This window comes from Trichomonas vaginalis, chromosome IV (genome assembly GCF_026262505.1).
Source record: "Trichomonas vaginalis G3 chromosome IV, whole genome shotgun sequence".
Classification (NCBI taxonomy): domain Eukaryota; phylum Parabasalia; order Trichomonadida; family Trichomonadidae; genus Trichomonas; species Trichomonas vaginalis.
The window spans coordinates 13,527,906-13,555,873 of NC_067206.1; the positions used below are offsets into that span (position 1 = coordinate 13,527,906).

The following is a 27,968-nucleotide window of genomic DNA, read 5'->3' on the forward strand; positions in this document are numbered from 1 at the left end:
TAGTCGAAAATTTTTTTCATCATCATCTTTTGAGGTATGCAATTACCATCAGGTATAGATCAGTAATACAAAAAATGTTGTAAACAGAAATTCATCAAAAGTGACAGCTCTCAATTTTTTGACATTTGTAAATTCTAAATTGAATGAGAAAAATGAAATAATACTAAGCATAATACAATATTCTAGATTTAATTATAATTAGGAAAAAGTTAGTTTTGAGAGTACTTTTCATAGGCATATAGAATGAAATCTTCTGAAAAATAATATCACATAAACTCATATTATTTTCTAATATATAACTATTTTATATAAAAATCAAATTCAATGATCTTAAAAGCGAAGGATAAACCTCAAAATTTACGAATATAATGAGTGGGAATATAATGCTTATCTATCATAAAACCATATGAAATATCAATTTTTGCTTTACGCCTAATTTTTGACGACAATTAGCAAAAAATGTTAAATGTTAACACTCAGTCCATTTGAATATGAAAAATAAAATTGACTTTGATTAAATGTTTTTATTTATCATGCAATTCTTCTTGCGACCAAAGATTTGAATAAAAGTTCAAAAAATAAGATAGCTTAAAAAATAATATACGATAGTGTTTACTAATAGATGAATAGTATATAAATTCTATTAAAATAGATTTGATCCAAAAAAATATATAAAATTTGATCATAAATAAAATCGTTTTAAATTACTTCTTCATTTAAATTATAACAATTATTTTTGGTTTTATATTTTTTTGGATCAAATCCATTTTAATAGAATTTATATACTATTCATCTATTAGTAAACACTACCGTATATTATTTTTTAAGCTATCTTATTTTTTGAACTTTTATTCAAATCTTTGGTCGCAAGAAGAATTGCATGATAAATAAAAACATTTAATCAAAGTCAATTTTATTTTTCATATTCAAATGGACTGAGTGTTAACATTTAACATTTTTTGCTAATTGTCGTCAAAAATTAGGCGTAAAGCAAAAATTGATATTTCATATGGTTTTATGATAGATAAGCATTATATTCCCACTCATTATATTCGTAAATTTTGAGGTTTATCCTTCGCTTTTAAGATCATTGAATTTGATTTTTATATAAAATAGTTATATATTAGAAAATAATATGAGTTTATGTGATATTATTTTTCAGAAGATTTTGTGTTCTTCTTCAAAATTTTATTTTTTTTATTAAAAAGAATCTTTACAAAATAGACATTTACTTTAATTAATATTTAAAAACGTGCTCTATCAAAAGTTCCAAAAATTCAATATTTTAGCTTTTCTGAGGTGTCACTTTTGATGAATTTCTGTTTACAACATCATCAGATATGTTTCCTTTCCAAAACATATGAAAAAATAAGAACTGAATGTTTCATATATCTCGTATTACAGCTGGCAAATGCCATGTAAAACTCTCAAATATTTTTAGGGTAAATGCACCGGCAACCCCTACGAAATAATTGAGAATAAATTACATGGCATTTGCCAGCAAATTGCCATGTAAAACTCTCAAAAGTTAAGCCCCTTACGGCTGGGTGAAAAATCACACACGTTACTTTTAATTTCCATATAGTCAAACATTCAAGAATCAAGGGTAGAGATACTAACCTCACTGGTGTCTCTATTATCCAGTTTTGGCTTCTAAAACACTATGAGGAATTCACAGAACTTCAACAAAAATGAAAGAAGAAATTTGACAATAAAAAAAATGTTGAACTTTTTAATATTTCAGAGACTTTACGTCAAGAGAACCGGCTCTTCTACAGACCGTTGTCTTCATAACAAGCCATGCGATTATCAGTACATTCTCAAAAATGCAAAATCAGGAGATTTCATAACAATTCTAGATCCAGCCGTTCATAAACCGAAAGAGCATATATTATTTCACCAATTAATCGCAAACTGTTCTAAAATTGGCGTAAATGTTGATGGAAATGGCGTTACAATCGATGGAATTCAAACAAATTACTCTTCAACAGCATATATTGATCTTCAAAATATCCAAAACATGTCATTAAGCAATATACACTTTATAGAATTCACTAATCCTATATTTTCTTTTACAAATTCAAAAATTTCTCTCGAAAATATTTCAATTTCAGGATCAAATATACATAAAAACGCAATCCCCATCAATGCAAAGAATTCCGAGATCAATTTTACACAGTTATCACTTGATAAATGTACTTCTCACGAAAAAATGTTTTTCAAGTTCACAAACTCTATCATTAACTTTGAGAAACTTAATATGATGTATCAATTTGTATTCCATGAATTCAAAATGCCGATTGTTTTATCCAGAAACTCTAAAATTACTTTTGACCTTTCTAATTTCGAAAACAACAATTCTCCAAGCGCTCCATTCATCAGACTTGAAGATAAAAGCATTGTCAACATTACTAACTCCAATTTCAAGACAAATTCCCATTCTGATTTGATTCATTCTTATCACGACAACAAAGCTACAATTATCAATACTGTTATTGATGATTACCAAGGCAGTTTGTATTCGTCAACCTCCAATGACCAGTTTTCCATTTCTTCGTGTTTAATCCGAAATTCCGCTTCAACAAAATATCCGATGATTTATACGATCAGATCTCAAGGAATTATCGAGTACACAAAATTTGAGAACTGCGCTGGCCAATCAATTATCGGAAGTTTTTCGAAATCAAAAGTTACGATAAATAACTCGATATTTGACTCAAACAAGCCATTGCAGTCCGTAGTAACAGCCGATATTAACTCTGAAGCAATTGTAGAGAACTCTTCCTTTGATAATACTAAAGCTTTCAGATCAATATTATCTTCACTTCACAACAGCAAGATATCGATTGGAAACTCAATGATAACCAACAGTTGGACAAAGGCAGTTGATATCAATATGTCTAAAGGCTATATTTCAAACACAACTTTTGAATTTAATTCTGGATATTCCCAGAAGATTGCTAGCAACCATTTTGGATCATTATATATCTATGATTCTAATTTCCAAGGTAAGATACTCAATGGAATGATTGATAGCTTCGGAAAAACGATTCTTGAAAATAATAATTTTTCTTCAACTCATCAAGATGCTCTGCCAAGTAATTTGTACTTCTTCTGTAAGGGTTGTAAGTTCCAGGAATCAATAATCAACACAAATGTTGATAAACGATCGATTTTAGTTACTTTGGTCGCATGTATCGTTGCAGGTGCTATTATATCCACAAGAAAAGGTAATATCCACTATATTATTGGATCTTTATTTGAACAAAATAAAGATTACGATTAAATGTTAAAAATGTTGTAATAAATAATATAATTTCTCATAGTTTTAAGTATTTTTTAATTAATTATGTATTATTTTCTTAATTTAATGACAGAAGCATAAAACTTGAAATCATATTTGAGAGAGAGAGACGCAAAGAATTTGATTTCTAGTTTATTTGAAAAATCTGGTTTACTCAAGAGTTTTCTCTTTTCTGAATCACTAGCAAAAACAATGATTTAAATCAAGTTTAATTTAAGGGTGAAATTACGCCCATATGACGTTAATGCATATTTCTAACGTCGGGTGTAAGTGCAGCCTTAACAATATGCCTTTAATTCTGTAGAGTATCTGTCTCCTTAAAACCGGGAGCTTATTCAGATATTGTAGCAAAAAAAACAATGACAAAGAAATCGCCGAATTTCTTCTTTCACATGATGCAAATATTGATGAAAGAGATTATCATTAGCAAACTCCTCTTAATATTACAATAGACTTCTTATTTTACATGTAACAAATTAATTATATACCTTCTATTATTCCAAGTGATCAAGTATTCAAGAAAGAAATAGATAGCTATAAAGGCGAATTGCCTCCTCTGATTGCATATGATACCGAAGTAACAAGGGTATTTCCGAAAAATAAGACGGATCTTCATTACTCAGGTATAACAAAGCAATTTGATTTTGAATCCGATGCAACGGAGTTTATGACTTACAAAATAAATGGAAAGATTAAGAATATTACCGACTATTATTTGGCTAATGTTGTTTTAGGATTCTCAGCATACAACAATAAATTTGACAAAATTGGTGTTTTAACATGCATTGATACTCGTCAATTCCTCAAAAAATCAAGTTTGAACTATACAAATAATTTTTCACACATAAGAGTTAGGATTCCAAGCATTCCTGTTAACAATACTGTTGGAGAATTAATGAAACTGATGAGGAATGATTTTAATGAAAGAGTTAAACGCGGCGAAATGTTTTCCGCCTTGAAAGCAATGAAAGAAAACTATTTCAAGCAATCTGATACTGAGAAAAAAGATATAGGCTGCGTTTGTGATCTTTCATTAATAGGAACATTTGATCTGGGGAATAAATTCAAGGATGCTTGGGTTGACTATCACATCAATGCTGAAGAAATCAAAAATAGTGTCGGATTCCTTTCTTTTTCTGTAATCAAAAATGGTGTAAATACAATTTATGGCAAATTCAGAACAGCTACAACATATTTTTCTGAAAAAGACGCTAAAATTGTTGGAAGTTTAATCATTCATGGAATGAAAACAATTCATCCTCAAATGAAAATATCTGACGCATTGAGCATGCTCAAAGATTATCAAAACTATTTATCAAATTCTTTATATTTAAGGCTCTAGATTTTCTTTTTTTTACAGAGATATATTTATGTTTATTCAGTGTAATTGTACTAATTGTATATATATGAATCTATACATGTGTATATTGCTATAGGAAATTACATATAAATCTTTTTAAGTGACAAGACTGAAGCACTTAATCAATTTAACCAATTGAGAGTTTTGCGCATTAATGAATTGGGTTTTATGAATTCCAATTAAAACCATTCACTTTATCGTTTATATGACATCATTGTTTTTGCGAGAATTTTGATTAAATAACATCCTATTGTGATTCTTTTGTTCTACATGTTTTATTCTTAAGATATAATAATATTTCATTATATTTGCATAGGATATATGAGTATATATATCAATTCTCATATTTATATAGTCATTTTTTGATTTTATGATTAAATTTCAGCAATTTCATGTATACATATATGAAATGATCAAAACTACTCTATGAATATAAACAACAAAGCTATGTCTTAAATCTGTGATCCCAAAAGAAGTGCAACAAAAAAAATTGAGAATTCAAACTCTAGAGCTATCTCAATTGAGAATTACTAAATTGCTCGGCATTAAAATAAAGATTCTTCATAGTCCTCCGATAGGCGTTGAAATATCATTAATTCTCAGTGTTTATTTGCCCAAGATTATCCAAATTTGCTTAATTCTTTTCCTGTATCAAATCAATTTGCATCAAATAATATTATGAAATAGCAGAGCCTAAATATGAAAAGCACCAAATTGATATTACAGCTCCCTTTGTAAAAACTTTTTTTTGGAAAACAATTTTTTCGCACCCATTTCAATGGAAGATATCTTTTTATTTCAACTAACAAATGGGTGCGAAAAGATTGTGTGCAACAATCCAAACTGTGCAAACTGTCCGAAATTTGTACTTTCGAATTCTTCGTATATTCAGAAGAAACAAATTGCATTAAAAATGGCGCAGAATGAAGAATCAAAGAAAAGTTTATGCCATCATATCAATATACTACTTTGTAATGAAGAAGCTCGACAAATTTTACAAGATTTTGAAAAATTCGCAAATAATTTTACAATTTCAACTTCTCCTGCTGAAATATTGCAAAACATCAATCCAGTGTTTACAAACTTCATGTACTTTTGTCAATTATTTACTCCAAAAGATAAATTCATCACAAAAACAAATTTACTTATTAATGACCAAAAATTTTTCAATTTTTCAACAATACTATCATCCATACCAAGTTTGAATACTCAAATTTACAATTTAATAAGTTCTATCGCAATAGATATCATGAATTGGAAAAACAGTATCACAATATCGATAATCAGAGGCTTGCTTATACTATTCTACTTCCCATCAATCTTTTCTCCCAAATCTTCTGAATCTTTGTTATTATCAATTTTTATTTTCATTAAAACTAAGTTGGAGCATCAAGATCGTAAGTTGTTTATATCAGAATTATCGAAATGTCCAAATTTAATCAATCAAATCATCGGAATTGTTCATTGCGCGATTTCGGATTTTTATGCTAACAGAGAGAAGCCAGATCCATATTCTCAACAGGTTATTTACATGCTAGAAGTTATGAATTTAGCATTCCTGGCCAATGAACGTTCAAATTCCCCACTTCCAACTTCAATTTTTTATAATCACCATATTAATGACAGTTTTACACAAGAAAATCGATTCAGTGGCCACTCCGATCCATTAATCGAGAAATTTTCTTTTGTTTTGAATTTAAATACCAAAATCCAAATTTGTACATTACAAACGGATACAATACGTGCAGCAGTGTTCTACAGTGATATCATTAATAACATGAATGTCCGGTCAAATATTTTTTTGGATCTTTTAATTCGAAGAAATCACATTGTAGAAGACACTTTGAGCTGTTTGTCAACAGTCCCATACACTGATTGGCTCAAGAAGCTCAGGGTTGTGTTCGAAGGAGAAGAAGCCGTTGATTTGGGAGGTCCATCTCGAGAATTTATCCATTTGATTTGCCAAACTTTGTTTTCCTCTGATTACGGGATGTTTGAGTTATATGGGAATCATTATTTGTGGTTTACTCCCTTGGCTTCTTCAATTGAAGATGATCATTTATTTACTCTTTACGGATTAATAATCGGATTAGCTATTTATAATGAGATATTACTTCCTGTCCATTTCCCCAGGGCGTTGTTCAAAAGTATTTTGAATTTTTCCAATTTCACTTTAAATGATTTGGAACAAATAGAGCCAGACGTTGCCAAATCACTTAGAGAGATACTGTTAATGCCAGAGAATGGAGAAAACGTTGCAGATCTTTGTTTAACCTTTTCATCTGTTGTTGATATTTTCGGACATCAAGAAACAGTTGATTTCATCAAGAATGGATCAACTATTGATGTTACCAATGAGAATGTTGAGCAGTATGTTGAGCAATACATTAAATACAAGTTTATAAAATCAATTCAATTTCCAATGAACTATTTGAGGAAAGGATTTAGTCTTGTCTGCAAAGCTGGCATGTATCAGAAGCTTACTCCTGACGAATTAGACCTTTGTATGAGTGGAGAAGAGAAAATTGACTGGGATTTCATCAAAAGAAATACAGAATACTCAGGTTACCATAAATACGACATAACAATTATTAGATTCTGGGAAATTTATGATAAAATGGTCGAAGAAGACAAAAGAAAACTTTTGAAATTTATCACAGGGACAGATCGAGTTCCTCCTTCAGGAATGATGTTCAAGATGAAATTACTGATTAAGAAATGTGATGATATTGATCGTTTACCATCAGCTCTCACTTGCATTTCGCAATTATTACTTCCACCTTATCCTTCAAAGGAAATAATGGAAAGCAAGCTGTATTACGCTATCCAGTACTTTGAAGGATTTGGATTTAAATAGATTTAATATTATTGATTTTTTTTTTGTTTGTTTGTTTGAAATTTCATAAAATTTTATCATGTTTATTTTAATTACAATTTAATAATTGTTACTTCTACAAGCTGCATAAGTATGATGAAATAACTTCAATGTTATCAAACAATCTCTATTGGTGTTTAATTAATAGGAAAATGAATTAAATTTAATTTGTTCTTTGAAGCTCTAAGTGAATATCTTATTTATTACAGCTTAATATAAATAAGATATTGATGTAATTAATTGATGGATTAAGTAAAAAATAACAAACATGTTAACTAAACCCATCCAATGAATCGGAGACAAGAATTGTCCCATTCTGGATCATTGATTCGTCTACAGTCCCTAGGACAGGCTTTCTCAAATATCATCATGATCTAGAGTTATAGGAGATGAATTGTGTCATATCAAGAAAAAAAATATACATTTCTTACCTCTTATGAGGTCAGAAATTTGCTTTTCATATAGACTAAGAAATACAATTTGGTGTCAGGACCTTGAGAAAAGACCACATTCAAGTTTATCTGGTGAATTTTACGTCATATTGTATGTATATGCTGTGAATTTCGACCAGTGTAGCAAATTCTTGCAATTGTGGCCGTTGTGGGCGCACCTGTTCCTCAGAGTTCGAAAAATATTTGGTTGAATTCTCAAATGTTTCATATATGTAGATAAAAAGAGCGAGATATAAAAAGTGATAACTTATGTAGAAATTTTATTTTTTGGCACTATTTGAAATAAGAAATTCGGCGGTTTCATCACTATTACTTTCTCCTGCTTAATGAAGAGCGGTTTGTCCATCATTATTTTTTTCATTGACGTTTGCACCATATGAAAGAAGAAGTTTAGCAGTTTCTTTACTATTATTCTCTGCTGCATAATGAAGAGCGGTTTGCCCATCATTATCTTTTTCATTGATATTTGCACCATGTGAAATAAGAAGCTCAGCTATTTCTTTACCATCAAAATGTGATGCATAATGAAGAGCGGTTTTTCATCATTATCTTTTTCATTGACGTTTGCACCATATGAAAGAAGAAGTTTAGCAGTTTCTTTACTATTATTCTCTGCTGCATAATGAAGAGCGGTTTGCCCATCATTATCTTTTTCATTGATATTTGCACCATGTGAAATAAGAAGCTCAGCTATTTCTTTACCATCAAAATGTGATGCATAATGAAGAGCGGTTTTTCATCATTATCTTTTTCATTGACGTTTGCACCATATGAAAGAAGAAGTTCAGCTATTTCTTTACCATCAAAATGGGGTGTATAATGAAGAGCGGTTTGTCCATCATTATCTTTTTCATTGACGTTTGCACCATATGAAAGAAGAACTTCAGCAGTTTCTTTACTATTATTCTCTGCTGCATAATGAAGAGCGGTTTGCCCATCATTATCTTTTTCATTGATATTTGCACCATGTGAAATAAGAAGTTCAGCTATTTCTTTACCACCAAAATGTGGTGCAAGGTGAAGAACGGTTTTTCCATTTTTATCTTTTTCATTGATATTTGCACCATGTGAAATAAGAAGTTCAGCTGTTTCTTTATTATTCTTTTCTGCTGCACAATGAAGAGCGGTTTTTCCATATTCATCTTTTTCATTGATATTTGCACCAAGTGAAATAAGAAGTTCAGCAGTTTCTTTATTATTATTCTCTGCTGCATAATGAAGAGAGATTCTCTCTTGGTAATCTTTTTCATTGATATTTGCACCGTGTGAAATAAGAAGTTCTGCTATTTCTTTATTATTATTATGTAACGCAATATGTAGAGCTGTTTGTCCGTGTTTATCTTTTTCATTGATATCTGCACCATGTGAAATAAGAACTTCACCAGTATCTTTACTGCTGTTCAATGCTGCATAATGAAGAGCGGTTGATCCATCATATTTTTCATTAATATTTGCACCATGAGAGAGAAAATATTCGCAAAGAGATGGGATGTCAAACTTTGCTGAATATACAAAGCATTTGTTAATATCATTAGTTTGATCAAAATAAACTAAAAATGATTCAACATTGTTAAATGCTTTACAATAATCTAATTCAATTATTAAATTGTATTCATTCATTAAAAATGTAACAAAATCAATGTTGTGTGAAATAATTACATTTCTCATGCATACATGATTTGGTTTTTGATATTTCAAACATTCACTCATGATATCTTTGTTTCCGCCTAAAAATGAAAATTGAAGACATACTCCTGTTATTTCGGAGTTAAAATTCGTTCTTAAGAACTTGAAACAATCAACAGCTCCATGATAACAACATAATTCAAGTAATGAATATCCATAACAACAATATGGATATAAACTGCTTTGAAGTCTTTGATTTTTATCAAATCCTTCTCTTTCTGTGAAGCAGATGAATCTTTCTAGGTCATTATACATAATTGCGCTGTAAATTGTGTCTTCTGTATGAATATCGAGATTTTCTGATTCAATGTTTCCAAAATGACCAGATTTGTCTAATTTAATTCCATATTCTTTATAAAACAGGAAACTTGATACTATTGGGATATCGCTGACTTCTGTTATATGATAATCATCACAAACGAATTTGGCAAGTGTCAAATATGACTTTGTATAGCGATTGTTAAACTGAATGATCATTAAAATATCTTTTATAATGCTTTTAGGATGACGGTTCTTTGAGTCAATCAATTCTGTTTTGATTTGTTTGTAAATTGACTTTAAATCTTCATTATTTTCAGTTTTCAGCTGGTATAACGCATTATATATATCTATGTGGTATTGACAGATGCTTCGTAGCTCATTGTATCTATTTGGATTAACGTCTTGTTCAGACATTAAAAAATTTAAAAGTCATATATCAACATTTTACCATCTAAAATATCTTTAAAATTCATTAGGAGAAAAATAATATGTCATACATTTGGAAAACAATGACTGCAAAGATAGTAGTATATATAATGGGTTGTGTGACTTTTTTTGTAAACGTAAGAATTCATACAATATTGAACGATTTTGTATCATTTTTTTTAACATATGAAGTAAAAAATGTATGATTCTTACGGTTTTTATGTCTTACGTTTTTGAATAAATCAAGATTTAAAAAATGTTCAAAATTGTAAGACATTTACACTCAACCCATACATGATTACATAAACACATTAAAAATAATTAACATTAATTTTAAAAATAATTTATTTCATCTTTTATAAAAGAAACTATATATAGATGATGTCAGATATTCCATGATTAATTAAACATTGTTTAAATCTTGAATGGAATCAATGAAGTCATAATCAAAGACCTCATAAATGAGAAAAATAAATTAAAAATTAATGATTATTTGAATTTATGAAATCAATTATTTGATTCATTCTTTCTTCAATCTCTTCTATTCTTTTTGTTAAATCATCAATTTTCATTAATGAGGTGATTCTTGATTGCGGAATAGATTTCAAACTAACCACTCCTTTTATTTTTGAAATTTTGAATCCATCAATTTTAAACATTTTATTCAATTTACATGTTGTCAATTCTTCAAATAATTTTTTATTATTAGCATAATAGTCATTAAATTCTTCAACAGATGAAAAAATTTTTATTTCAGTAATTGGTTTAACAACGTTTATTTTTTGTTGAACATTTCCACTTATTTCTTCCTCCTCTGTTTCATTTATTTTTAAAATCGGTTTCATTTATCATTAAATAAAAAATTAGAATATAAGTGATGAAATATATTTTTTAATTAATATTAAATCAGAAATGGCGGCAGGATTCTTTAAAAAATTATGGGATGGAATTAAGAAAGCTGCAGGTTGGGTTTATAAAAAGGTTATTAAACCTGTTGCAAACTTTTTGGCACCAGTAGCGAAAACGGCAGGAACTATCATAGGTGGAGTATTAGGTACTAAAGCAGGTAATCCGGCGATGGGAGCACAAGCAGGTAACGCAGTTGGTGGAATTGCTGAAGGAATACTTAATAAAATAGGGGGTAAATAGTGGAAAAATAAATAAATATTATTTTTATCTTAGTATTGGTTGTAGTCTTTGATAAACTTTTTCTCCTTTATTTAAAATTTCTCTTATTGGGGCAGCTTTTGGTGTTATTGATTCAGCTACGTCACTAATTGCTTCTTTATTCTTAAATATCCAATTTGCTCCCTTCTTCATTGTTTCCCAAACTTTACTCGCTCCTCTTTTTACTCTATCCCACAGTTTCTTAAATATACCTGCAGCCATAGTTGATTATTTCATTAAAATTAAAAATTCATTTTCATCTTTTAATTTTGATTTTTTATTTATTAATAAATGACGACTAACTATTTAGTGCCAAACACTAAACCAATTAATGGAAATGTGTTTCATTCATTCGAAAAGATAAATGAAATATTCGAAAAGAATGACGGTAGAAGATATTATAGAGAACTTGAAAGTTCATGTTATGACTCTGATACTCCATATTTTGATGATAAACAAACTCATTTAAGAATTACAAATCCAGCTCATGATGTGAACCAATTAGGTGACACATATATTAAACGCAAAGTTAAAGTAACTCTAGTTTCAAATAAAGCTTTCACATGTGATGCCGCTTTTAAATGCATGCGTTTATTCGTTGGTTACAAATCATCAAATCAAAACTTTAAACAATTAGAAGTAGAAACTGAAAGAGGTGATGCCGGTTATCTTCAAATGGATTGCGCCCGTGAATCTTTCGCATTTGCAACATATAAACCAAAATCAGAAAGGAAAGTTAAAAAGTTTGTTCATTCGTTATATAATAATGTTCAAAAATATGATAACTCAGTATGTGGTAAATATATTGACCCTTCAGAAGTTTTCAAGAACGCAAATAAAGAAGTTGATATCACTTTTGATATGATTATTCCGGTAAATGATTTGTTAGCATTTCAGGCGTTCGATGATTATCCTAAATCATTTGGTGATATCATTCTTAAATATTATGTTTTCAGGGATACTTTAGTATTTTGTCAGGTTGACCCGTTAAGAGTTGCTGATTTACAAAATTACGTTTATGAAAAGATAACTGATGAAAATTATGAAAAGATTATGAATCATGTTTATAAATATGATCGCAAATTCCAACAAATCGGACTTCCTGCCAAATTAATTACAAGCTTAGCTGCTACATCTGCTGACGCAACAGTTGATGACGTTATTATTTCATGCATAAAGATGGAAGTTTTAGAGGATAAATGTATTACACCAGGATACGGTTTAATTGAAGAATCAGTTAAAGCAATACCACGTTTATTCAGTAAGGAAGATCCATTCATGATTCCAGCTCAACATATTGACGTTCGTTCACTAAATGGAGGATGCATCACTCCAGAAGGTATTAGCTCGGATTTCTCATACGCCCTTCATAATGTTACAGATGTTGTGTTAACATTTCCGAAGAATGCAATGCAAAGAACGGTTTTAGAAAATCCAATGCTTCGAGGTCTTCAGGTCACTATAGATTCCAGAAACTTCCCCGATCAAGCGATGACCACAGTGGGTGACATATTCTTTACACGTATGCTTCAAGCTTCTGATTTAGATGGAGTGAATGAATGCACGGAAGAATACGAGGACTCATTAACTAGACCATTGAATGCAGATGATGGCACGCCATCAGCTAGAACATGGAAAGACCAAACTTCATTCTTATGCACTATTCCAGTTCAACGTAATGGAGCGGGTATATTCTTTGATGGATTAGAAACTTTCAACTCACAAGTTACAGTACAAGTGAAAGCTTATCCAATCATTCAGGGTGAAAATGACACTTACTGTTCAAAGGTGACAATCCTCCTCAGGTTTGGTTTACTAGGACTACGTATTGGACATGGACACCGGATGAAGGTTTGAAATATCATTCAACAGGTACACCACCGCAGTATAGAAGTTCATATGATGAAATATTGATGAATAGAAATGTTTAAAATTATAAATTTATTTTTGATTAAATGAATTTAAATTCATCCACCCCTTATGAAGAATTAACGGGAGTATATAATACATACGTAGATGATATGATTAATGAAGCATTGAGTGATAATAGAAATGCTCTATCTAAGGAAAAATTAATGAAAATTCCATATTCTGAATGTTACTTAAATTCAATCACTGCAGCAATTGGTAAACAAAATAAAGGTAAAACATTAACGATATTAAAACAAATTATTATTGCTAACACTTCCCCCCATTCACATGTGTTAATTTATATCAACCGTTCAGGTTCACCTTCAGATGATACATTTGAATCTTTAAAGCATTTAATCAAAATTCCAATTATTTATTTATCACAAGAAGAAGCAGAAGATTATTTAAAAAACTTTTTAATGTATAAAGAATTATATAATACAATCAAGAAGCAAGGATTAGAGGATAAAATTATTGATAAACAACGGGATGAATTATTTGAAACACTTTCCATTTCAAATTTTGATAAAGAATTTTTGCATTCACTCATTTTTCTAGATGATGCAGTGAAATCAAAACTAATAACAAATGAGAAATCATATTTTAATCAGTTATTAACTCAATGTCGACACATTCAGTGTTCATTCTTTATGGCTGTTCAATATTTCAAAGCATTAAGCACAAACATTAAATCAAACTATCCACCCTTTTCATTTTCAGTGGGTTTAGTCGTCAACAGTTGAACGTTATGCTTTATCAAGTGAATTTACCAATGAGCATTAATGAACTTTACACACAATATCAGCAATTAGGTGAACATGGAAAAATAATAGTTGATTTAAATAAAGGATGTGTTAAATTTGATTAACTTTTTATAATTAATTTTTATTTTTTATTTATAATTAAACATGACAGAAATAGCAAATCTTTTACAAGTTCCATTAAAACAAGGGACAAACAAAAGGGGTGCATATAATAGAACTATGAAAGTTCCTGATGGAATGAAAGAATTAGTTCATATTGTTGCTGGTCTTCAAAAAGATGTTAAACAAATGAGAAATGTTTTAACATTACCAGAAGCTCAAGCATATGCCAAACGTCATGGTCCAAATTGGGAAGCACACGAAGCAGACATTACGGGTCCAAATGGAAAACCTGATGGTATAAATGAAGTTTTCGTTACTGATGGTCAAGGTAATATTAAAGTCATAAATGGTTATAAATTAACTGTATCTGATTATCCTAAACGTAAAGCATATAATGAACATTATCCTATGCAATTTGATGAAAATGGAAAAGCTGTTAAACAATACATTGGAGAAGGTGAAAATGGTCCAATTAATTCATACCGTCATAATCCATATTCTTATTTCAATGAAGAATTAAATGCTATTGAAGAGGGACCGGATGGATTACCACGATATTCTAACCAGTTTGATGGTCAATATGCAAATATTAGACCTGAAATTTCAGCTAAGAAATTCTTTAAAGTTGCTTTATTCGATCCAGTTTTCGCAAATGTTAAAGATGAACTTAAACAGCAATTCCAACCAATTATAGTAGCAAGAATTGCATCAGGTGCTTTATCTCAAGCATTCAAAGATTTAATTAAGAAACCATTATATCAGCAACGAGGTTTAACTTATGATTTAGTTAAGGAATCAGATAAAAGAAAATTTGAGAAATCAGTTGATTATAAGAATGCAATTAATGAATATATTCGGTCTATTAATTTCGATGAAACAGCTAAAAATCAACTTCATGAACAAATACAGGGAATAATAGATTCAAAAGTTCCAGCAAAATAAAAGTTTAAATATATTTTTTATTCGAATATAAATGAGAAGACGTTTCACTAGTCAAAAGAACACTAACGCAAAAGCAGAGATTACGGTTGGTTATAACGTAAATGATGATAAATCACGAATTATTCAAAATGTTAAAGTTAATGTTAGCCCTGAATTAACAAGGTCAGCAACTCAACCAAATTTATTAACTCGTGACTTACCGAAGAATGAGGAGAATGAAGAAAACCATGAGAATGGAGACTCAATCATTTTATCTGAACCTGGTAAAGAACCCGTTGAAATTCCCACTTATCCAACATACCCACACCTCTTTCATCAAACATCGAGAACCCATATAAAATAGACATTAATTTTGAATTAATGAAAATTTACCGTGATATAATAATTAATAATTATGATTCAATAATAAATTTAATTGACCAATCCGGTTTAATTATTTTACCTTATGAATCATTAATTCACATTATCGCCATTCTTTGTGATGTTCAAGATTCAGACGTTAAGATTCAATTTTTCATAGATGATGAGGTTTCATGCTGCGGAACAGTTGCAAAAATAAATCCTATAAAGGATATTAGCACAATTAAGATAACAAAGAATGGAACAACAACTGAACTTCATTTAACATATAATGATATTTATAATAAAATAGTTGATGAATATAAAATATCACTTGAAAAATTCTTTGTTAAGGCTATTTAATATTCAAGCATTAACATTATCGAATAATAATCCTTTGAATCATAATCAATAATAATTGACCTTTCACCAGTTTCTATCGTTTGTTTTATTTCTTTTTGTTTCCCACTATCTGGATCAGTCATTGTAATTGTTTTTGTTATAGTATCAGCTTTATCTTTAACTTCAATCTTTTTTCCATCAGGATATTTAAACCAAAATTCCAAAAATTCGATATTGTCAATCTGTTCATATTTTAATCTATCAATTACATTTTTAATACCATCTGAAAATCTTATGAAATGGTCATTATATGGGTTTGATTGAACTAAATTTGAATGAAGTGAAATATAACCTGTTGATGAATATGACACTGACTCATATTTTCTGAAAACACTAAAATTTATAACATGAATGAATTTCTTATTCGTTGAATTTATGAATTCTTGAGGTAATCTTATTCTAGTTTTATTTATCACTGGAAAATAACGCTTTACCATATTTTTAATCGTAATAAAAATGTCAATTATCAATATTATTTCGAATAATAGTTGTGAATTAAATTTAACAGCTAGTGGAATTTATAATGTTACTCTCGTTTCTGTGAGTGGTAAATTTAATCCCATTCTTTTAGACCCTTCAGATTATATATCATTTATTAAAGATGACCATGAAAAAACGTATGATATGTATATAAATAAGTGATAGCGAAATGGGATATTAACACGATTTTAAGTTATTTAAATGAATCATTTATCGTATGGTATGAAGAAAATTTTAAATCAAAACCTGATAAACTTTTTGAACTTGATGAAATAAATAACCTTATTAAATTCCCGCTGAAAATTAAATTTTGTACTCCTCATCTTCGTTCATTGTTGGGGATATTAAATTTTGAAAAAGATGTTGGGGATGTTTTGTATTCTGACACTGGTTCCAATTTCATTTTAATCAAATGTGATAAAGTTAATACCCCAATGAGATTTTCACATCAAACATTAGACCCTAACTCTTACCCATCAATACAAAACATTTTATCCATCAACTTAAACACATTTTCTTTATCATATCCGTTTCAATTATCCGGGAATTCATTTATTATTCATTCAAAAGATTTATCAAATATTAAATTTAGAGTAACTGACCTATTTGATTGTGATTTAGAATTTATGAATGAAATATTATGGCAATTTCAAATAGAGAAAATAGCTGATGAGATAATGGATTAAATATTTATTTTTAAATCGTAATAAATGAATAAACAACAGCAACCACAACAACTTAAGGCGCAAAGCACCCAGGTCCTTCAGACCATTACATACGCCATATATGCATATAATTCAAAGACGGCAGAACAAACGCAAAGGTTGAAATATGGAGATTTGGAGATAGTATTGAAAAATGACCATTTCGAATTCGTTTGCAAAGGTGGTGCAGTGATATCAAATATAAAAGAAATTTTATTTATGAATTCTAAAATTAAAGGTATAACGGATGATATAACATCAATTCCACCAGAAGAACAAAGATATTACGCATTAAATGCATTTCCCAAAGTTTTGAAGATTGGAAGATTTAATTTAAATGAGGAATTCATAAAAGGTTTCCTAAATGACATAATGAAGAAAGCGAATAAGGAATATGTGGCTAGTGAGTTAATGAAGAAGGCAATAAGGTATGTGATGAAAAAGATAATGAAATTAAAGAAAGGGTTGAATGGTATCATGAATGGACATCGAAGATTTTTAAAACTAAAGCTGATACAGGATGGGTTTCAGGATGTTTAGACCTTAAAGCGGATAAAACTTATGTTAATGATGAGTTAGAGAAGAAAGCGGATAAGGAATATGTGGCTAGTGAGTTAATGAAGAAGGCAGATAAGGAATATGTGGATGAAAAAGATAATGAAATTAAAGAAAGGGTTGAATGGTATCATGAATGGACATCGAAGATTTTTAAAACTAAAGCTGATACAGGATGGGTTTCAGGATGTTTAGACCTTAAAGCGGATAAAACTTATGTTAATGATGAGTTAGAGAAGAAAGTGGATAAGGAATATGTTAACGAAATATACCAAAGTTTGATAGGAACAATAAAAAATATTGAAACTATTGTTGGTGACTTTTCTGTCAATGAAGAAAATAAATATTTTAGATGGCAGTTTGTACAGTCCTTAAAAAATGGTACACGGTGTAAACTCATTCCGAAAAATAACAATGAAATGTATGTAAGTTATAAAAAGAATGATGGCACACAAGTTAAAGTTCCATTAGACAACAACTGTTACTTAAACTTATATGGAGACGAACAAAAGAAATATTTAAGAGTTTATGAAATGGCAGATATGACATTGCCTGACCCAGCTCCAGCACCATATTATTATGACTATGGAGATGATGTCAGAACACCACATGTAGATGAACAAAAGTTAACATTATATTTAGATTATTATAGATATAAAAGATATAATGCAATAGAAAAAACGAGAATAGTATATTATTATACAGATGACAGAAATAAATATTATAGTCAAGACTTTACCTACCCTGAAAACATAAGATTATATTATAAAAAACATTCTGACACAAACCAGAAGAAACCTGAAATAGTTGCACTATATTTTAAGTTCAAAAGAGACAATCCTATAATATCTCATATGTTTGATTTAATGAACCCAGTAGGTTCTATTTATACATCTATGGATGCAAGAGGTCCTCAAGTAATGTTTGGTGTTGGTGCATGGGAACAAATAGTCGACAGGTTTTTGTATTGTGCAAACTCTTCAAAGGAAACAGGTAGAAGTAAAACGATTACAGGTGAAAATTTACCTGCACACAGTCACTACATAGATTTAAGTACATCTCAAGCGGGTTGGCATAAGCATAGATATTGGGATTGGTCAGGAATGCCAAAAGGTAAAGGATATGATGTTAAAGATGATGTTAAGTTTGCTATAAATTGTTACTGGAGTGACACTCAGGGAGAGGGAAACCATACACATTTCGTTTCAGGATATACACAAACAACGGGACAAAGTAAAGAATACATGCCACCATTTATGACAGTTTACGCATGGTATAGAGTTCAATGAACGCTCAATGTTTGTGAAACAAACTTTAGAACGGACTGAAAGTCCTGAGCTCCAAAAGAGCGAACGGTATAATTGAAATTTTTATTTTAGTATAAATGAAGATTCTACCATATGGTGTTATTGGAAGAGATAAAGATGGAAACCCAATATTTGATCCAAAGTTAAAATTCAAGTTACTGACAAGACAACAACTTGAAAAGTTGCTGAAACCAAAACAGGATGAGAAAATGAGAAAGAAAAAAATTTAAATTATGTAATTTTATTTTTATCATAAATGACAAAATTAATTAAGCCAACTATTTCTAAATTAATGTTACCAATGAAATCATTTCGTGGAGTACTTATCCCAGGTTCTTCACAATTAGCCGGGGCAAGTGTTGTGACTCAAGGTGGAACATTAGCGAATCCATTCAAATTATTAACTAAAGATGAAGTTAATAAAATGATGATAAAATAACTGATAACAAAATTTTATTTCACTGCTACCATGTTACCATGTGCTACCAGGTAAATTAACTTCTCTGAAAAAATGAGACAACATGACATTTTGACAACAGTTCAGGAGGAAGGTATTTATGAAGTTTATATTTCCAATACTTTTTCGTTAATTCAAAACTTGATTTTATCTCTTCCTCAGGATATTTTTCATTAGGATTAAAGTCTTTATATGCTAAAGCGTAACGAATCATTGAAGCATTCGATGATAAAGAAAGATTATGAAGCATATCAATTTTATAAACAAATGTTTCTTCAATAATTTTATCAATTGGGTCAATCATAATTTCAACATCTTTATTGCAATAATGAATAAAATATTCTAATCTATTCTTAAAAATTTTAGCATCATTGAGATATATTTGATAATCACTATCTGATATAGTTTCTTGGGTTAATGCTGAATAAAATGAATCTTTCGTGAATGGTTCCACTTTATATAATTCATCTTCGTAATTCTCCGATGTGATAAATTGATAAGGGAAAAAGGATTTAACACGTGATTTATTGTTTCCGAAATCTTGAGTGAATTGATCTAATGTCCCACCCGCTATATAATTTCTGATGTCAATAAATCTCAATTCATATGGAACGTTTGTTTTCTTTACAATGATTTGCTTAAATTGTGAAGATGAACCCAGCATCGATTTTATTTTCCATTTTGCAGTGTTTAAATCATGAAGAATTAAATTTAAATCAAACTTTCCCGAATTAAAACCTATGATATTCACTTTATTGAATTCCTCATCTAGAAGTTCTTTAAATGCTTCCTTCTGTTTTTCATTTAATGTATGAGACAAAGTCCCCACCGTTTGCGGCTTCAATAATTCTTCATATTGTTCAATATTTGATTCAACAACTAATGAACAGGTTGAAAATAAAAACTCAATCCAATCAGAAATAAAAGAATCACTCGAAGTTAAGCAAAAATTCCTCGTGTATGTTTTATCATTTAATTTAACCGTTGATGATACCATGAATGGTTTTAAGTAAGCATTCAAAGTTGCACACTCAGAAAGTTGTAATTCTTCTTTAGTCTCTAATGTTTCAAAGTCAAAAGTAATATAATATCTTGTCGGTTTATAATATTCCTGCAAATTGTGAGCTAATAACCACTGATATATCTTATGTTTCGTAATATGTGGTGCATATGGTTGCTGTATCTTTTGCAATTGAACGTCTTGAATTAATCTTCCATTATTTTCTTTACATTTCTCACAATGCTTTAAAAATCTTCTTTGGTTTTTCCTTTTTGGATCATCGCGGATAGAATAAACTTCTTCTTTACAATATGGACAAACTTTATAGCCGGTGAGTGCTTCTACGTCTGTTATTCTGTCAGCGTGAAGTTTTCCACATGGACTCTGTGTTAATAAAATATTTACTGTTTCAAATTCTGGATCTATCATTATTGATTCCACTAATGGAAAGTCTACCTTATTTATGTCCACGTCTTCTGGTTGAGGATCACAATAATAGAAATCAATATTAACATTTAACATTCTCGCTAATCTCTCACTTTCTGATGAAATGTCAAACCCGTCATATACATCTATTGCTTCATTTAAATAGCTTCTACGAGTTTTAGGATTAGCACCATCAGGAATGTTATAGAAGCGTTTAAATAACCTTCTACCTTCTGCTCTAATTTGATTATCATTCATTTTAGCTGTTCCGTTTTTGTTCATTTATGTAAGAATAAAAATTAAATAAAAATAAAGTTTATTTATTAAAGTCCATAAAATGAATTAAGAATACATAAATTTTTATCATCTGCGACGTGACGAATACATTTTAATTTACTCAAGAATGTGTACCCTGATACATTAAATCTAATTCCTGTCTTATTTAATTTCACAACTTTGAAAAGGAATGTATGAATAGCTATAAAATGATGAGAAGATGTTTTATGGGTTGTTTCCATTTTTTCTGAAATAAATGAATAAATATAATGCTTATACGTTTTCATATCTTTTATGTTCTTAATAACGAATGGTATAGACCTTTCCACTTCATCTTCCTTCGGTGCTGTTCTTTCATATGAAACATTATTGGTATCTTCAATAATGAAACCACAATCACACAAAATTTTATAGGTTCCAATGGTTTCTTTTGATATTTTATCTAATAAATCAAAAACTTTATCAACACCTGTGCATTTATTTAAATAATAATTTGTGTAAATATCATGATCTTCTTTCTTAATCGTATTAGTTGCATATGTCACGTTTTTAAGAGCTTTTTTGAATTTCTCGGAATCGAAAGGTGGTGAAAGTATGATACAGGGGTATTCTTCATTATCAATAAATTGTAACTTATGTTTACGAATAAATTTAGTGCCTTCTTCTGAAAGTGTTTCGTCTATTTCACCATCTAATAAATTTTGTGTTGATTCTGAGACATAATTTTTATATCTTTCTTCATGAGATTTCTGAACTTCTGATTCTGAAGCTGGGATATTCATTAAACCCTCTACTTCATTTTCATTATATTTTTCAACTTCTCTTAATTCCTTAATTTTTTCATCTATTTCATCTCTTATTTTTTCCAGTCTTTCAATTTCATCATATTCATCATCTTTAATCCTTTCTTCATAATATTCAGGGAAAACATCAGGTTCTTTAGGTTTTTCTTCTTTAGATGCGGGATATAAGAAATTTATAACATCATCTTTATTCATTTTTCCATCATAATCAAACTCATTTAAAAACTCCGCGAATTTTTTACAATTTCTTAAATAATATTTATCAACCTCATAACCCGCCTCCTCTAATATATCCTTTATTTCCTCATTTGTGAATCCCATTTTTTTAACGTTGTTAGTTTTGACGCTCATTTCATACAAAATAAAAATAATTGATTTCATAAATTCAAATAATCATTAGTTTCTTAAAGTTCTATGTTGAACTCATCAAATTCTTCTTCATCATTACTATTACCTTTAGCGAGTTTATTTATTCTTTCGACTCTATCTTTTGATAGTCTATCATTTAATTTTTTCTGAAGTTTTTCGTTACCAAGTTCTAAAATTTTACATGGATGATATTTAAACCCGTTAAATTCTTTTTCCTCAGTTTTAATCATTAATCTACAAAGAACTTTAGTGAGGTGATTTTGTTGTTTAAACCATTTATCATTAATATTTGTTATAAATTCAATATCCGGAATTAATTCCCAAATTTTTGAATTTTCGATTAATTTACCATCAAATACAAAAGCAATAGGTTTAATATTAAACTTACCTTTATAAAATAAACTTTCTATGTAATCATCAAAATAAACGTCTACTTGTTTAACCTGGGTGAGAATTGGTGAAAGTTTATCCATTAATTGATTCACAGTCACGAATCTTGTTCCGTTCATTTCTTACAAAATAAAAAATAAAATAATAAACATAACTAAGTTTTAATTTTTCGTAAGAAGTTTATTTTAAAATTAATGTTAATTATTTTTAATGTGTTTATGTAATCATGTATGGGTTGAGTGTAAATGTCTTACAATTTTGAATATTTTTTAAATCTTGATTTATTCAAAAACGTAAGACATAAAAACCGTAAGAATCATACATTTTTTACTTCATATGTTAAAAAAAATGATACAAAATCGTTCAATATTGTATGAATTCTTACGTTTACAAAAAAAGTCACACAACCCATTATATATACTACTAAAGATTTCGGATATAATTTATGAATTTTGATTTAATTTATATATGTGAAATAACACAATAACAATGGTAGATTTGCAGACTATAAGATATTCATTCAGGAACTATTATTGTTATCCAGCATTTCATGTTTCTTCTTGTCCGAAAGATTTAAATAAGCTTTTGTGATATGTAGTGTAAATATATAAATTTACAATGATTCTTTAGTCCAAAAAATCAAATTTGTAATATAATTTCTGGTTTCAGGTGGCTTCGCTTGCCCGAAGGGAAAGCATATAACTTTCTGCAATATATATATTAGTTATAGGAAATGAGCATATTCAAATAAATTTGGATGAAATTGGTTAATATTCAATTTCAAAGATTATTACGTAAGATATATGGTAGACTTTTAGTATAAGTGAATTAATTTAGAGAATACTTTTAGAGATTAGAGAATTTTCGAAACAATTTTGACACTTCACGCCGATAATGATTGTTAGATTTCAGATTTTTATTATTTTAATTTCACTTTTGATCTAAATGTCATCTAATTGTAAAATAATTTTGAAATCATGGTTGATTGCATGTTGTAAAATTGTCACTTTTTGGTGATTCTGAAGAAAATGTTGGAACCCACAAAGCCGTACTTTGCATTGTCTAAATTTCAAGATGAATATGCAGTTCGTATCATACACTCTGTTGTCAATGAGAATATCACAGAAAATTTAGCAGATTTTTACATTCATTTATCAAATAAGCAAACAAAGATGTGGATGCTTCAATGTACAGGTTATGCAATTAAAATATGCACAGACAATTTATTTATTCGAACTTACGCGTTTTATCTTCAATTATTCGAAAAAATTGCAAAAAGATACGTTGAAACCGGAAAGTTTGATGAAGAAACACTTAGACTATCAATTCTTCACATGTCAAATATCTTTTCGAACCCTTCTTTCACTTCAGATTCCATCAGATTAAGATTACACACAACTATTAATAAATTTTATACAAATACTGATATACAATGGCCAACTAACATAAAGAAGCTTATACTTGACTTTCTTTTGTACGGAGCCAAATCTTTCAAAGATAATTTTGATATTTCATCAAAATACGGAAATCTTGCACTCGATTTACTATGTAAATATGATCCACCACAAATAGAAGATTATGACTACTTTTCTTCTGTTTTTGAAGAGTTATTTAAATACGATTTTTTCCAACTCGCTTGGATACAGAAATTCGAGCAGATCTACAAAGAAAACATTAGACTAAAATCAATAGGAAGCGAAAAACCCATCATGAAGTACTTTATCAAGCAAATTAATGAAAAATTGTCTCGAAATTTCCAAACTTTGGCCTTTTGGAAGGTTATAAACAATTTGACAATTAGTAATTCGGATAGAGTCATTTATTCCAAGCTGCCAATCCAAGATGTCTGCGAAAAATTCCTTTCTTGGTTTGATCCGAATATTGACCTTAAATTCTTGAACATGGAGAACTTTTCTTCATTCCATCCTTTGTTCAAGCTGGCAGAACAGTCAAAATACTACGAATATGAAGAATTGGATGCAAAAGTCGATAAATATATCGAATTTATTCTAAAAACGCCTCCAGGCAAAGAAAATCTTCAGTTTTGGCTGTTCCCTGTTCATGCTAACGACTACATTCACTATTGGCCCAGAATTGAAGAGTTTTTGGATGATTTCAGAAATTATTTCCAAAGAATATATGAAATGATCATGGATAACAGCAAATTCCATTCAATTATTTCGAGTTTCTTTGAAAAGGTCGACCAATCCATTCAAAAAACTATAGAAAAAATAAAATCCGAAATAATTGTGAGTACACTTTCATTAATCCATGTTATATTCAAGTCTGAATGTACCAATGATGATTCCATTAAGAATATCATCTCAGAACTCTCCAAAAAATCACAATCAGCTCAATTATATTCTTGGTTCAATATTTTATCAGAAAACCACACCAAAGAGATCCTTCCGATCGATACCAACCCATGCTCATCGATTTATTTGGTTATGATCGCGAGTTCCATCAACATTTTAGGAAAATCTTTTTATCAAGAGCAAAAAAGGAAAATAAAGAAGATTATCAAGCACTACAGTTCCCTACTTAATGAATCACAGTTTACCCATGTAGATGAAATCGCCAGAGTCATTTTTTCCTTTTATCAAATCGCAATTTGCACTCCTTTCTTTTTCGACCATCCAAACGTGTACCAGGAGATCATCCACTCTAATATAGCTCAACGACAGGATCCAACAATCACTTCTATCATAGATATGTTTAAATTGGCGGTTTTGTCGGGCCAAAGATCCGAAATTGACATAAATGAGTTGTATTCAAATTCTAATGACTTTATGTACGCGACTCCTCAATATATTATTTCGATTTCGAAAAATAACTTCGTCGTGAGGCATGGAATCGGAATAAGCATGTTCGAGGTCGAGGAGTTGGTTCCTTATGATAATTTCATAAAGGATTCGACAAAACTCGATGAAAAAATTCCAAATCAACAAATTTCTCAAATTTCAGCTTTTTCTGACCAAAAATCAACCACAAAAGAGATGGATGAAGCTGACAGACTCGAATCTTTGTTGATTGACACTCCAACAGAGTTCAAAACCTTTAATTATCAAAATGAAATTATTGATAACGAACATCACGCTCACAGGCTGCTGTCAGACCTAAATCTGATCTTGTATCGATCGAATACACTCAGAAGACTCGATGATTCAAAGCTAATTCCAGAATTAGACAAAATTAAATTAAATTTCCCGATTTACATTGTACAGCTCACAATGGATAAGGAGATGCCTCGATTTGGATTCGTTCCTAGTGATTTAAGAGGAGTATTCCTCAAAGATCTGTCTAATTCAAAAGATTATTTAAATACTGCCTCCATTTTATATAAAATCGAGCTTGACATCAACATTGTCATTCCTGAGTACATAAAAACGAGCAAAAGCGCTGATTTCGTCCAAAAAGTTCAAGAATTTCGAGAATTAAATCCTGTTCGTTCTCCAATGATTGTAGTTCTTAATGAAACAGGTCTAGAGATGAACAGTTACTCAGCGATATTCAATAATTTCAACGCAATTGTTGAAATAATCCCTAATTTCGAAAACTTTTCGTATCCGTATATTGTGAACATTACATTTCAGAATGATGTCCTTGAATGCGAAGATTTACAAGTAAACAAATTTTCAATACCGTGTCTCAGTGATGGAATTTCCTCATTGATCATGATGTTGACATCGATAATGACTACGTCGAGGAGTTGCCTTCATTGCGGCCGCGGAATTGGAAGTTTCTTCGAAAGGAGAAAGAAACTGATCTCGAGCATTTTCAAGGGAGGGCTCTGCGGAAATACACAGTTTATTGCGAATGTTGCTAAAACATTAGGCAACTTTTAATGTTTGTTTAATAAAAAAAATGTAATTTATAGTTTAATTTTTTTTAAGGGTGCACACGAGAGGATCATGTAAACTTCAGAATTTAGAAGCTTATTTTTAGGCATTATCTTGGCTACCTATTTAGGCTCGAAAAGCAAAAAATATCAAAAAATACAACTTGAGTCCATTATGACCCTTTCATGGAGGTAGTTTTTATCCGCTAGTATTTTCCCTTTGAATCTCTTTACAATTCGAAATCAAATTCAAAACTCAGTAGAAGAAAGGAAGAATCGACTTACTACGGTTGTAATACGAATAAATACATATATTTAATTATTTTTATTTACATAATAATTGTTTGAAGCTCATATTCCAACAAATTTTTAAATAAAAACATTAAAATGTTGAAAATGTTCATATATTTTAATAGGGTTTTGGCACTTTATTGAGGAATTACTACATACATAGTCGAACTGAACTTGAAATTTTGAAATTTAAATTATTTATCAAAATTAAAATTTAACTTGAAATTTATAATTATTTAGTCATATTTTGCATAATTCTAAGTAGATTTTGTAAAAAATCAAGAAAGAAAAATTTTAACGTGCTTTGTTTTTTTTTATAATAATACATATTATTATATAATTAACATATTCATAATGTTTCACCCTTTCAAAAATATAATCCTCCTCCTCTCAAATAAACGTACATACGGGTGGCCTCTTTTTTCAAAAAATTAAAATTTGAAATTTTGGGCTCAAATATTAGAGATTTTTTCAACCTTCAACGATATATGTTGTCTATATCAGACCTCCTTTCTTTTTGATACTTAACATTGTTCCTAAATCTTAGCCGTTAAGGCTGTTCTGAAAATATTTTTTTTCGAAAAAATTCGAAAAAAATTCTTAAAATTCAAAAATCCCTTAATTCCTGAGGATTTTGGAAAAAAGTTTTTACATGAACATGTGTATATTATATGAAGTATATTGATAAGGTAAAAATCAAATTTTATTGCATATTCATCGAGAAAATAAACTAACGAATCCCTCAAAATTGAGAGGGTAATCCTCCTCTCAAATAAACGTACATACGGGTGCACCCTTAATTCAAATTTCTGACAACTGGCGTGAAGTGTCATTGAAATTTAACCTTAAATATCTGAATTGAAGGGTGTGTCATAGGGGCGAAAGTGCACCCTTAAAAAAACTCCAGAATAGAGTATCAGAAATGAATTTTCCAAATATATTATATATCATTAGTAAATTATCAATCTTTTGATGACAAATGCTTTTCTTGTGATTCTAATGCTACAGTAGTATATGTTGAAGGGTCGTGTGACTTTTTTTGTAAACGTAAGAATTCATACAATATTGAACGATTTTGTAT

General features: G+C 29.6%; 10 protein-coding genes and 2 pseudogenes across 12 annotated transcripts, besides 7 other annotated features; 8 read left to right on the top strand and 4 right to left on the bottom strand.

Annotated features, from left to right (window-relative positions):
- Window positions 1–75: 75 nt before the first annotated feature.
- Window positions 76–110: a mobile genetic element.
- Window positions 76–110: a terminal%2Cinverted (terminal inverted repeat of Banshee-A3 transposon ID:TVAGG3_0085130).
- Window positions 111–1,293: 1,183 nt separating this feature from the next.
- Window positions 1,294–1,331: a mobile genetic element.
- Window positions 1,294–1,331: a terminal%2Cinverted (terminal inverted repeat of Banshee-A3 transposon ID:TVAGG3_0085140).
- Window positions 1,332–1,717: 386 nt separating this feature from the next.
- TVAGG3_0085150 (pectin lyase-like family) lies at window positions 1,718–3,325 on the top strand (the record flags this gene model as incomplete). Its single annotated transcript, XM_001303218.1, has 1 exon — window positions 1,721–3,286. The coding sequence occupies one exon, from the start codon at window positions 1,721–1,723 to the stop codon at window positions 3,284–3,286; it is 1,566 nt and encodes a 521-aa protein (XP_001303219.1).
- A 274-nt stretch (window positions 3,326–3,599) lies between these two features.
- On the top strand, window positions 3,600–4,898 carry TVAGG3_0085160 (uncharacterized protein; the record flags this gene model as incomplete). Its single annotated transcript, XM_001303217.1, has 1 exon — window positions 3,972–4,646. One exon carries the CDS (start codon window positions 3,972–3,974, stop codon window positions 4,644–4,646), a length of 675 nt encoding a protein of 224 aa, XP_001303218.1.
- A 534-nt stretch (window positions 4,899–5,432) lies between these two features.
- Window positions 5,433–7,534, top strand: TVAGG3_0085170 (ubiquitin-protein transferase protein; the record flags this gene model as incomplete). The annotated part of the gene is made up of 1 exon (XM_001303216.1): window positions 5,443–7,521. The coding sequence occupies one exon, from the start codon at window positions 5,443–5,445 to the stop codon at window positions 7,519–7,521; it is 2,079 nt and encodes a 692-aa protein (XP_001303217.1).
- A 1,147-nt stretch (window positions 7,535–8,681) lies between these two features.
- TVAGG3_0085180 (ankyrin repeat and SOCS box-containing protein 4 family) lies at window positions 8,682–10,352 on the bottom strand (the record flags this gene model as incomplete). The annotated part of the gene is made up of 1 exon (XM_001303215.1): window positions 8,682–10,352. One exon carries the CDS (start codon window positions 10,350–10,352, stop codon window positions 8,682–8,684), a length of 1,671 nt encoding a protein of 556 aa, XP_001303216.1.
- A 924-nt stretch (window positions 10,353–11,276) lies between these two features.
- Window positions 11,277–11,513, top strand: TVAGG3_0085190 (N-acetylmuramoyl-l-alanine amidase family; the record flags this gene model as incomplete). The annotated part of the gene is made up of 1 exon (XM_001303214.1): window positions 11,277–11,513. The coding sequence occupies one exon, from the start codon at window positions 11,277–11,279 to the stop codon at window positions 11,511–11,513; it is 237 nt and encodes a 78-aa protein (XP_001303215.1).
- Window positions 11,514–11,537: 24 nt separating this feature from the next.
- Window positions 11,538–11,753, bottom strand: TVAGG3_0085200 (uncharacterized protein; the record flags this gene model as incomplete). The annotated part of the gene is made up of 1 exon (XM_001303213.1): window positions 11,538–11,753. The coding sequence occupies one exon, from the start codon at window positions 11,751–11,753 to the stop codon at window positions 11,538–11,540; it is 216 nt and encodes a 71-aa protein (XP_001303214.1).
- Window positions 11,754–11,822: 69 nt separating this feature from the next.
- On the top strand, window positions 11,823–13,462 carry TVAGG3_0085210 (annotated as a pseudogene). Its single transcript has one exon. A coding segment is annotated over exon 1 (1,640 nt).
- Window positions 13,463–13,612: 150 nt separating this feature from the next.
- Window positions 13,613–19,013: a mobile genetic element.
- On the top strand, window positions 14,351–15,176 carry TVAGG3_0085230 (uncharacterized protein; the record flags this gene model as incomplete). Its single annotated transcript, XM_051222216.1, has 1 exon — window positions 14,351–15,176. A coding segment is annotated over one exon (826 nt), but the record flags the coding sequence as incomplete, so codon positions are not given.
- Window positions 17,182–18,252, top strand: TVAGG3_0085240 (annotated as a pseudogene). The gene has a single exon. A coding segment is annotated over exon 1 (1,071 nt).
- Window positions 19,014–19,641: 628 nt separating the features above from the next.
- TVAGG3_0085250 (DNA/RNA polymerase superfamily) lies at window positions 19,642–21,202 on the bottom strand (the record flags this gene model as incomplete). Its single annotated transcript, XM_051222217.1, has 1 exon — window positions 19,642–21,202. A coding segment is annotated over one exon (1,561 nt), but the record flags the coding sequence as incomplete, so codon positions are not given.
- A 41-nt stretch (window positions 21,203–21,243) lies between these two features.
- On the bottom strand, window positions 21,244–22,194 carry TVAGG3_0085260 (uncharacterized protein; the record flags this gene model as incomplete). Its single annotated transcript, XM_051222218.1, has 1 exon — window positions 21,244–22,194. One exon carries the CDS (start codon window positions 22,192–22,194, stop codon window positions 21,244–21,246), a length of 951 nt encoding a protein of 316 aa, XP_051107204.1.
- Window positions 22,195–23,786: 1,592 nt separating this feature from the next.
- TVAGG3_0085270 (uncharacterized protein) lies at window positions 23,787–26,603 on the top strand (the record flags this gene model as incomplete). Its single annotated transcript, XM_001299901.1, has 1 exon — window positions 23,787–26,603. One exon carries the CDS (start codon window positions 23,787–23,789, stop codon window positions 26,601–26,603), a length of 2,817 nt encoding a protein of 938 aa, XP_001299902.1.
- Window positions 26,604–26,650: 47 nt separating this feature from the next.
- Window positions 26,651–27,683: a mobile genetic element.
- Window positions 27,684–27,779: a mobile genetic element.
- Window positions 27,780–27,968: the final 189 nt, after the last annotated feature.